Source organism: Apteryx mantelli, chromosome 3 (assembly GCF_036417845.1).
Source record: "Apteryx mantelli isolate bAptMan1 chromosome 3, bAptMan1.hap1, whole genome shotgun sequence".
Classification (NCBI taxonomy): Eukaryota; Metazoa; Chordata; class Aves; order Apterygiformes; family Apterygidae; genus Apteryx; species Apteryx mantelli.
Window position 1 is genome coordinate 43,475,300 of NC_089980.1, and position 12,567 is coordinate 43,487,866.

At 36.7% G+C, this 12,567-nt stretch overlaps 1 protein-coding gene across 1 annotated transcript in view; it reads right to left on the bottom strand.

Moving 5' to 3' along the window:
- ZFAND3 (zinc finger AN1-type containing 3) overlaps positions 1-12,567 on the bottom strand; it is a 151,551-nt gene that overhangs the window by 20,823 nt on the left and 118,161 nt on the right. The window contains exon 6 of the mRNA XM_067293194.1: positions 2,251-2,421. Within this exon, the coding sequence (XP_067149295.1) occupies positions 2,251-2,421 (171 nt within the window). The remainder of the gene's footprint in view (positions 1-2,250; positions 2,422-12,567) is intronic.

The following is a 12,567-nucleotide window of genomic DNA, read 5'->3' on the forward strand; positions in this document are numbered from 1 at the left end:
TTGTAAACATGGGAATAGACTCCAGCCTCCCACTTCTCTCATTAAACGTGTAGAATAAAAATGTTTATTATAAATCCTTTAAGCTATATAGAATGTAATAGGTAATGCACAAATGCAAATTTTCATTCCCTCACTTATTTCTGAGGAAGAGAGTATATTTTGCTTCAACTTCATGTTTTATTAACACATTTTATGAACTTTAAATCTAACAGAACATTTCCATAATGTTGCATATATCCAGTGGAAACAATTTAAGGAATAATTTCTACAGCATTTGTATTGGAAAAATGTTGAGTTATGTAACTACTTCAAGGAAACCTGAGAGGAACCAACTAGCTGTATTTGTTATCCAGCTGAGGAAAAAAAGGCATTTCTTATTTTATAAATTTTAAAAACATTACTAATTAATGGAATGAGTTTTTAAAAGTTACTTTTAACTTCATTGTTCTTACATTGCAATTTTATTGTCCTATTTTGGCATTTAATCTTTTTATTTAAAGTAAAAAAATCCTTACTTCATCGAGAGCTACAGAATGAAGAAGGAAGGAGATGTGCTTTTTTGTAAACTGCAGTTGCTATTGTCTGAATAGAAAATTTGTTTGCCAACATAGGAATATGAAGCTAATAATCAACATGTTTTTACCATGTTTGCTAACATTAAGAAGAAATCATTTAAAAGATAGCTCAGACTTAGCAGAGTGCAGAAAAGATTAATGACATAATATAATCAAGTCATTTTTCTCTCCTGTTCTCCCCAAACTTCTAATACTCTTGCTCCCAATATTAGGGAGGATTTTTCTATCTAGTTCAGTAAGATACCTGTAAGCATCCTCATTCATCTGGTATGTGACAAAAGCAGTCCAAGAGCAGGAACACCTACCTCTACCATTTTGGTAAAAATCTTACTTGATATTCCAAAGTATCCAGACACATGATTTCCATAACAAGACTTGCAATATTATAGCTTTTGATTTCATAACTTTTGGTGGCTTGATGGTTGATATACATTAGATCTACGGCAATGCTCCAGCATTTGAAACTAAGCCTGTCTCATGACCAAAGAGCACACGACCAACAGTACTGTCTGGTGGTTGAAGTAAGAAAGACAGGGAAGAAAAGAACAAAGGATAACATGAAATCTTTGTGGCTTTCTATCACTTCTCTTTACTTGACATTACATATTCAATATAGAATCCCTTAACTACATGTTCATAACTAGTTTAGCCAGTCCTTTCTCTCCCCATCACTGCACAGAAGGACATGCCTTCTATAGAGAAAAGATTTTAATACAAAGTTCTGCATGTCACAGGTGCAATGTGAATTGCACCTACTGTCCAAGCAAAACCTTTGGAAATTATCTCCCTGCTGGAAATAACGGAGTAGCTAAACAGACTTTTCCAAATGTATCAATACAAACATGGTCAAAGAGTGCATGTGCAAGCTTTCAATACGTGATTACATGAAAAAAAAAGATTAGTATATAAAACTACTATGTGCATTATCACTGTGTCTAATGAGCATATTATACACCAGTTTTGAACGCAACTGTCCCATGAAGGAGAGAGTATCTCCTCTTGAATGATGATAATGAGCCACATTAACTGTTATTCCAGAAAGCCTATCTGCATGTAATACGAAACCCCAAATTAGCTGTCTGCATGAGGTTACCACCCTCAATTCAAATATCTGAACAAAGTCATCAATTTTGGAAAAGTCAGGTTGGATAATTTTAAGCATACAGTGAAGAACTGTTTGGTTTTTTTCCCCGTTTAGGTGACTGTAAGAAGGAAAATATTTTCAGATTTTTTTTTTTAAACAATGTCATATAAGATGCAGAATGGAAATGCTGACCTATGTTTCTGTAAAGACTTATGTCTTCTGTTAAAAAAAAAAAAAACAAAAAACTTGTCATCTTTGCATATTTACTGATGTGCTTTGTGTTTCTTCTCCTGTCAAGTGGGCATGACATTCTCCCACCTTACAGGGATTTCTGAAACTACATTCATTAACATTTGAGTAATATTTAAGATCTCTTTAGACAAGGCACCACATCAGGGCCAAAGTTTTAAAGTGGAAATTAGACGGACAGGAATTAATTAGGACTTTTTGCCACCAGTGGAGAAGATACAGCTTCTGTTTAAAATATCTTTGAAAGATGCAAAATGCAAGTGGTTTCCGTACTTCCATCTCTGATATGGATCCAGACACTGCTGCATTAGAAGCCAGATATTCCTGACAAACAGTACTCACCACAGCGACATGATCCCAGTTCCTGCTGTACTAGCTCCAGTTTTGTTTGGCACTGGAAGCACCGGCGTCTACTCTTCTGTTTGGATCGACTGGTTTCTTCAGGCCTGTCATTACTGTCATCCAGTAGCCGTGGCCGTTTCACAGGAGAAGCCTCACTCTCCGACTGTGAATCTGTTGTATTCACAACAAACATTTTAGGAAAAATATTAGAACTTCCTTGCAGAGACATCCCTTTGTGTAGTTTAAAGGTATATTGCTTTCAGCTAGGGTCACCTCCAGGCAGCATGATACTTCCAATTCTATTGCATATATACTTTTTTTTTTTTTTTTAAACAATTAAAACTGACATCAAGTAAGGGATCAATTATTTTTGTTCCCTATAGGAACCTCTCACAGCTCGCAATACTGAACAGAAAATGAACTGTTTAACTTCCCTCCAGCCATGGCAAGGTTGTATACAGAAACACATAGAGCACACACCATCCTAAAAAATAGCAGGCTTCATTTGTCATCTTATTTAGGTTCTCCTACAAGACTTCATTCTCCCCACACAAAATAACTGAACTAGGCTTTCTGATGAAAAGCAACTGAAAGCAGGTTCGACCTATTTCCTCCCTGGGCTGAATGGAGATTTTTAAGGCACAGTGTGTGAGCTACATCTGTGATGGCTGACGGCAGTACATGAAGGCACCATACCGTGTTTCGCTCTTTCCACATGGATAACAATTTAAATGTAAATTATTATACAGCAAAATATAAAATAAGCCCAACCTGTATGTGCATGCTATAAATTCAAAGTATTCAGCCATTTTTTGCAAAAATTAATCACAACACTCTTTACATTAATAGTTTCATTTATATAAATTTCCGCTTAAAAGAAAATAGCATGTGAAAAGCATATTCTCAGAAGATACAAACCGACAGGGTGCTGCCTTAAGAAAAAGCAAGCAAATTGGTGATCCACTTTGGATTTTTCATTGTGGTTACGTGGTGCCATGCAGGTGCTACAGAAAAGTTCAAGATAAGGTAACTCAGACTCCTTTAACCTGAGGAATGCCCTTTCAAAACAAGCTTCCTTCCTTTAGAAGTTAAAATTAGGGAAAGTGTTTACTTCAGGCAATGTGGTGCTTTTACAATGAAGCATATTTTGACTGCGTCTCTAAAATAGCGCTTGAAACATGCGCCACCTATTAGAAACTGGTAAGCCTTATGTTTGTGGGCACATCGGAGGCAGCGGATTTCAGCAGATCTACTTGCTCCGCAGTCTGAGTCAACTTGGTTAGGTTAAATAGGCATTTTCCTTCCCAAGTCTGTGCACAGCTGAATCAAATCTGTATTTCTTTTTAATATAAACTGAGAATGATTTTAATCCCAGCTGTACTAGAAATTAAATTGTTCATAGTAGTGCTGCAAGGAGGCCAAGTGCTGAAAGCCATTACTGCAATGAGTCAGCACTCCAGTGTAAAATGGAGACCAAGGAAAAAAGCAAATATTACTTCAGTTATACCCATTTTAAAAGGACATGAATCCAACAAATAACAAGATAACCAGGGCTTTTAGCATGATTTTAGATTTCCCATGCATGGTGTCCTGTGCTTATGGAAAACATTGTCTACTTTGTGTTAGCTAACCTGTTTTTTTAAAGGAGAAGTTTTAAATATTATAGGAAGTTTTAGTATTAAAGTTATAAATATTTTTCTTAAAGCTAACAAGTATCTTGAGTGATTAGGTTGTAATGCTGGAGCTCAAGAACAGAATGATCTTCCAGGTAGCACTCCGCAAATTAGCTGCTGTAGCTAAAACAGTTACCCCTATCTTTGTTATTTCAGTGAACTCATCTGATCCACTGCTTATCCATATCAGGCCTTACCATCTACCAAATATCTCATTTGGTTAGGCTAGGAACAACTGCTAGCCTCCCCTGTTCCTGGGTATCCTCCATTAGCTTTCGCTGGTTCCTTGCATTCAATTTAAACTAACCCAGGCTTCTTACCTGTGTTTCAGATCTTGTCTCAATGTTTTTCCAGTTGCTGGACTCCACTATTGGAGCCATTATCAATACACAACTTGCCTCACTTGGGTCTTCTTTCTTTCTTTCATAGTGCTAAGATACACCGAAAATGTACCTGGCTCTTCAACATGTACGAAGCCCCCACATCTCACATTTTACAGCAAATTGAACTGCTTTCCTCACAGTATACAGATGATAGAACTACTGCAGCATAATAAAAAAAATTCTGATGTGTGTCTCGGTACAGCCTTCTTTATGATCCATGTCATGGATTACAACTTACACCTTACAAAATACATGTATCAGGGCTACAGTAACATTCAGCATGTAATGTACTCCACCTGGACATGCCTGGTTGTTACAGTAAAGACCATGGGAGAACCTTGACAAGGAAGAGAAAGAAGTGCCTAATGAATTAATGCAGTTACTGACCCACTAGTCCTGTCTTAAATTAAATCTCTGCAGAAGATGATCTAATAGAAAGATCCTTTGAATAAACTGCAGAGATCCCAAGTCCTACTCCAAGGCAACAATCCTGCCACGCATACACCGATTTCAGAGTGCCTAGAATGCGCTACAGTGCACCCTTCCACGTGCAACCTGCATACTGCAGCCCAGCAGACTCCGGGTTCAGGAAAAATCTATTGCGGTCCACCTCATTGACAAAGATGGGGAAATGCATGACTTTCATATATTATTTATTTATTCATTACTCAGAAAAATAGTTACACTGCTATTTCTATCTACCTCCTACACATCTTTGAAGCCATTCTGGTACTTCTCAGAAGCAAATTTGGCATTCTAAATTAAGCCGATGGAAAACATAGTAGTCTGTTTATTATAAAGTCCAAGTAAGGAATTCATGTTTATGAGTCAACCATTGCCTGATCAGTTAATGAAGCCATGTGCCACTGAAAGCTCTCCTTAATGAGAAAAATTAGCTACCCCAGGTCAGGCTAGTAGTCATCTAATTAAAATATTTAATTATACATTTCCTGTTAAGTAGTAATGACTAGCTGAATATTAACATAAGTTAGCTAATATGATAGAAATGATAGATTAGACACCTAATTTTTAAATGCATATTCTTGCCATAAATTAAACAGTGCTAACACAGAAGTAACTTAGCCTAACTGTCAGGGTCAGTATCAGTTATCCGATTGCACAATGCCTTGAACATGCAAGTGCAAGCTCATATTCATCACAAAATGCACGTTTACATTTTCTCATGGATAAGTAAAAGAAGTTAAGAGAAAAATACAAATCAGAAATCAGAACTTCTAGATTCAATCCTGTGTGCATTTCTTCCAGATCATCTCGCCTTCTGAAATACTGACACAAAATAAATCTTTCAACATCTGGAATCTAGCAATGTTAAACTTCAGAGGTCTGATAGCAAATAGAAATTGTTCATTCTTTACTACCTGGAGAGCAGAAGAAAACCAGACACAGACATATTCATTAGTACAAGGAAAAGTCACAGGAACAGGGTAAAGTGGTTTGACTAGAGCCAAGAGTGAGTTCTGAATATGAGCTATTAAGCAATCAGGAACAGCTACAGCAAAGAGGATTCTTTCAGCCAACGACAGGCTTTTCCTTGGAAGGATGATTCGTGCAACAGGAATTACTTTTTGCTTTTACAAAACATTTTCACTCTCAAAATGCATTTTAGCATTGTTCCTAAACCAAAAAAATACTGTGAGAGAGAAAAAGAGAAGAACGCTTTCCTTCTACTTGCAGGTGTCAAAATCACAAAACTTTTCTGGAAAAACAAAGGAAAACAGCAACAGAGATAAGTCATCCCCAAAATTTCACACAGAAATTGCTCAGCCAGAGTAACTCTGCCATCATCACTCTCCAACTGCAATTTTAATTCAGAGTTAAGAAAGAAGTATACTTCTAATCTGTATCTGAGGACGCAGATTCTTTTAAGTGCAACATCTCTGTCAAGCTCCCATTTGAAATGAGTGAAGGTAGTAATTTAGCAGAGCAAGATTTAAACTGGAGGCTTGACTGGAAACAGAGCAGCGTTCTTAAAAATTGTTACGTTTCAGACAAACTCACATTTGTTCCTTACTGCCACTGTTCTTGTCTTCATTACTCATGTTCTCCCCTCGTAATTTCCGAATGAATTGCGTTAGGGCTGTCAGAGCCAAATCCCAGTCTCTCTGAGTCTCCTGTCATGGTGGAGTTGGCAGGCTGCATGCACACGGCTTCACTAACAACGACCCTGGCTCTTTCATGACATTTTGGAGAGGGGGTGAGGGAGCCGTAAGCCTAGCAGCGAGAAAAGTGCTGAGAAAATGTAACAGGGATGAAGGAAGCGATGGGAAAGTAGCAGGAGACAAGGAAGCCTCCTCTGCTGCTGCTTGCTTCCAAGAATGAGACGAGTCTGTTTAATCTCTATTTTGATGACAGCTTTTGAGGCACTCAATCAGTTGGGTTTTTTTTTCCCCTCCTTTTCCATAAGGAACCCATCACATTGACGGATTGACACATATTTATGACCTCGACTGCCTGTGCAAACATCAGGCAGAGCAATAATTAATGAATCCTCACACATCACTGCCATCTTTTCCTCAAACCATTTTAAAGGGAGCTTGAGCTGTTAAAACCTCTGCCCGTGAAGAAACTCAGAGTCACAGACGATAACTACATAACAGTGAATAACTTGTTTGAGAAATACCTTGTCGCTTTCTGGATGCTTTTTCCATTATTCCATCTTTAGATGAGGGATTACTTAATTCCCCGGCATGGTGACTATGCATTAGAAATTTCATCTGAGAGGAAACTGCCTCATTAACCGATCTTTACTATCGCATTTACCAGAATCACTATTTAAAATCATCTCCTCTATTTCAAATGAACCTAAAATTAACACAGTTGTTTCAAAATGCATTTGCTTATTGACTATTAATGAAGGAACAGAAATTCAAGATTAGCATCTTATGAATTGAGTCTGACAACAGCTGTGGCCATTCCTGTTCCTCCCTGATGCTTATACAATACTGTGGAAACAGTTATTTTGAAACTGGTATTTACTCTGAGGTGAACATCTCACCCCCTCATGCAATCAAGACTGCATCTGTGCCATAAATGTCAATGCACACCTCTTCGGAAGCACTCATGTTCATAAGAAGTTCCTTTGCTTTGTGAATTTGCCTCGATTTTTCTTAAAACACTACAGATGGATGTGTCTCAAAAATTCTTACGTAAACCCCTTACTAACTAAGATTACTAGCAAAATGAAACAGATTAACCTAGTGCCATTATCATTAGATGAATGAATTGTAAATTGAAAATACTATTAGACAAATGGTAAACTACACAGGATACTTCATGCATTTTAGTTAAGTTATAATTAGAAAAAGTGTCTTACCATAACATTCCTTTCTTGTCAATAAGTTTCATAATTGCTAAATTAATTGTAAAGTGAATTAGTTTGTCATCTCATATTTAGGCTCCTGTACTAGAACTGTTTGATAGTTAAATTCTTGCATTACTCCCTTCCCCATAGGCTCTGACATCAGTGTTTCCATTAACTAGAACTAATGGAAATGTTAAGTTTATTTCTTAAACATTTTTACTTGTACACCCAATTGATTCAATCAAGTGCACATTTAAATGTATTCAGGCACTGGCACACACTGCAATTCTTTTGATGGATTAACAGACTGCATTTCAACTAGCTTAGACATTTTATAAGGCAACTGCCACCTGTAACTTTGCTGATTGAAATAATGACCTTGTTTATTTAAAAAACTCCTCCAGGGGGGCTCATTTCCGGAATCGCACCCATGTGAGCAGCCCGTAAACCTCTGGAAGCCGCAGGGGCAGATATGCTGGTGATGACAGAAAAGGCTGGTGCTAAAGCACTCAGCCTAGTTCTTGTTATCCCTTGCGCGTTACAAGTGTAAACTGCTGAAGAGCTTGTTTAGAAACAGCTGCCGACAGCAAAATCATGCACAGAGAGCAACCATTTGACTTGGCAGGCACAAGACTGACTTCACGTGGCAACTTGATTGCTGGGGGCACTTCATGTAGAGCAGAAGCTCAATAATACCCTAAGGATGTTAAGGCAAATTTTTATAGTTGACAAACAGCATCTCAAGCCCCTCATATTCAAGCTATTATGAAGAACGAACCTTGAAAAGGGCAGAAGACAAAACTAAAGTTACTAGCTTTCCGAAAATATTTTATTGGTGTTAATTTGAATTTATTTTCTCATTATTAAATTATGTATTTTAGCAACTTGTTATTTAGATAGTTAAAAGATGCAGTTACTAAAATACGAGATCATAAACCCGTTTGGAGGAAAAAAAACCCTAGGATTAGGATTAAGTTTGGAAGAGGGACAAAGGCAGATTTTAGTGACAGTTAAAGACTGAGAATAAGTAATATTATAGAAAGTGGCCTAAATAATCAGAACAGGATTATTAAGTGAAGGAATAATGCAAAAAATATAGAGCTAAATGGAAAAGCAGAAACACAAGGAAGAAGAAAAAAACTACAACACAGGAATATATATGATGAAAAGAGGAGAATAGTGAAGAACTTTGAAAAAACTGCGAAGGCAAATCATGAACATCCCAGCCATTCAACAGTATCTGAATACTAGTCACTAGTATACAAATATGTATATTTACATATACAAATATGTTCATACAAACACATACAAACAAGCCTATACTGGTCCTGATAAAATGGAAAATTCAGTGTAAACACAACTAGGATATTACTAACTGCTTTTGACTTTAATGAGAGCCCTCTTGTGCTTTCTGAAATTCTCTAATATTGAAATAATAAATAGATAATGTTATAAACATTACATATTTGCTAGTGAACTCAAAAGGGCATAAATAAGCAATGTTGCTCTGCTTTGAGTTTCTAATAGTATACTCCAGCTATGTTCTCATCAATCAGATGGTGTACAGTATTCAGGAAGGTAATTCTTCAAACTAATAGCCTAAAACTAGCTCTATACAGAAGCTACTTGCTCTGTTATTTTTCATTCACACACTGAGTTTTTCTTAGTCCTCCCCTCCCCACATTGGAATAATGAGGGTTTTCCAAGGCTAAGCCACAGATTCAGGAGAGGAATTGTAAAGTACTCTTGACTTACTAGTAAAAAATATATATTTTCAATATTTATCTTTCAAAAAACTGATCTGTCATTAACTACAAAACCTGAGTGATGCTACTAGCAACAGAAATCTTGCAATGAGAGACTGCCATTCCAAGGACTACCTGATTAATGTCAAGGAAAAAAAAAAAAAAAGCAAGAGTTCCTGTATTTTGATAAAACTTTTACTGAACTCACTAACAGTAGATTATAAAACCTACAGCTGAGCTATGTTCAAACTTCTTGTTTTCAATTCAGATATTTTAAATGAAGCTTAAAAATCAGTTCGTACTTTGCTCGTGTTACTTTTTTCTAGCAATTTTCTTGGGGAAAAAGCAGTCTCCCTTTTCACAGCATATAATTTCTGTATACCTTATTGCTGTCTACAGTAAATCAGAAATCAAGCTCTTTTCCTGAGAAATTGTTACTGTTTTGAAAGGAGATATTTGGGAAGCATCTACACTAATTTAAACTGAAGGTCAGACGAACAGAACAATGAAGCTCAGAGGATGCAATAGCACCTGCACTGTGTTTTGTCTTATATTAGGTTTCTATCAGCCTGCCCCAAGATCTCGGTCTCAATAGTTATTCCCTAAAGTTTATGTTCAAGATAATAATTTGGAACTATGGTAGGAAAAAGAGGTAACTTGTTTGCACAACAATCATTCAACAAACAAATTTTTAATAAATCCCTCATTTTGTAGTAAGATGCACACCTTCCCCTGTGTACACACACACCCAGAGACACATACAACATCAAGCTTTGGGAATCACGTATTTCACATAATCTTACTAAAGAAATGCATCATTAGAGGGATCTTCTTATTAAGGCTCAACAGACAAACAGATTTCCAAGAGACTCTAAAATCACATCCATATATTTTAAGGCCTTCTTGAAAATTAATTTCTAAATGGAAAATAGTGAAAACTTGTACTTAAAGCTCTCTGATGCTCACTGAAATCATTAGTATGAAAAAAGGCCTTAACCAAGAATAGAATAAAACCTTTGGGGCACTGCTCCAGCATCAGAAAGTGCAGCAGTAACAGAATTGTGGAGTGGTTCCTACATTACATACATTTTAATTAAAGACAGTGCTAAAAAAAAGCACAAAAATAAGTGGCAGTACATTTTTAAGTATGTTTCAGGACAGTTATTTAATGCTGAACTGGTTAAAAAAACCCTTCAGTGCGATAAAATACCTAATTTAAAATGATAAAAAGTAGTATGTCTCATTTGCTGAAGCTCACTAGTAAGACTGTTACCATCCTGATCTGGATGGATAATCAAGGTACTGCTTAATAACTGCAACACTCTGAGGTAAAATCAGCTCAACTCTTCAGGCCGGCAACAGCAGAGTTCCTGACAGATTTTGTTCAGTTGGATATTGGCCATGTCAAAGTTAATGACCTCAAGTATTCTTTGCTACATTCTCCATATTGTCTTGCTAAGGAAGGCAAGACAAATTAACCCAAACAGAAGTAAAGCGAAACCTAAGCTATCCCGCTCCTCTTCCAATATATTTCTAATATATATCTTTATTAAGTTTTAGAAAGAGGGTGTAGGTGGGAAATGCAAGACATGCAACCCTAATTTCCTTGTCCCTGAAATTAATGGAGACGTGGTCTATTTAAAGTTTTGAGTTGTTACTTGAGAATTGTTACTCAAAAGTTGCCAAGCTGGTTGCTCAGGAGTGGCTTTCTGGTTGTGTGGGCACACACAGCCCAGTAATCTAATACCAAATAATATACCACTAATAATAGTGGTATATTGAATATTTGCTAATAACAACTATGTATCTGTTGTCAAAGGTCAGTTAACTGATCCCAGAGAGATCTTGATAGCTAAGAGAACTAATCATGGCATGAAACCCCTAAAGATGAATATTTAAGATTAAATTGTTTCATTTTACTCAAAAATATACGGACAGAATAAAATATCTACTCTACTACTTCAACAGATCCAAGGACAAATACTTTGTCACAATTCGGCCATACTTTAATACAAAGAAGTGATCAGACCTGAATTGTAAAACATAATGGTCTTAAAAATGTACACTTCATATTTGAAAGGAATTTCATGAAGCAGACTGAAGATCACCTATCACACCATAAATAAAAGGTGGTGGGGAAGTGATATGGGCAGTGGCACAGACTGTTTAATAGGATGCCTAGAACATTTAACGTAGGGCAGAGGAGTGTCTTATGTATTCGAACATCCTTAGCTTTTCCTGGTCGTGCTCACCGAAACCCTGCGGCAAAGACTATTCTCCCAGCTCAGTACTTTGACCATCCCACCCTTCCGTGAGTCTGCACTGGCTCCTCTCTCCTTCAGTATTTCAGGCACTAGCTGCTTGCCTGTACTTCTAGGACTTACCAGTCCCCCAGCCTCATTCAGAGCTGTGAGCACTACTGAAGTGAGACTAAATACCTTTAATCACTCAGATCATACTTGTTCTCTGCTAGTGACATTGAAAAAATTAGGGCGGAAGGGACTTCTGGAGGTCACCTAGTCCAGAAGTAAACTGCACAAGTGATTAATATATGAACTATCAGGATGCTTGCAAAACTGCTCTTTAAAATAAAGCAAGTAAAAGTTAAATTTCAAGGCTTTTTTTTCCTCTATGGTTTTCTAAAGAGATGGCTTTTCACTCCCACAGAAATGTGCTAGAGTCTCTATGATACATGAAAGATCAGGAAAGACTTTTTTGCAAACATCACCAATTACTGCATGCTAACAAGCTCTTAAAAACCTTCCCAAGAACAACTGAAGCTTTTATAACTCATAGGCAAGGATCATCACAACATCACAATCACAGCTGATTTTTAATGATTTTTTTCGATACGTTGACCCCAAACCCATCTCTTTGGATTCTTCAGCCTTACTAGTTATAACACATTTAGTATAAAAATAAAGGGAATGTATTTAGTGAAAAAAATAGTTCAGATGACCATATCCACTATTCTTAATGAATGACAGTGATTCTGTAAAGTTAACAAGATGATACTGAGAATAAATCCTACAATTGCAGCAAGTTTTTAAAATTGTTTACAGATATGACTATTATGATCCTTAGCATTAGAAGGATTTTAATCTACAATAATTTTAACACTTTGAGAAGGCTCTTAGATAACCAACACTGGAAACTAATGCAAAGTATACGTGCAACAAATACCAAGCTCCTCT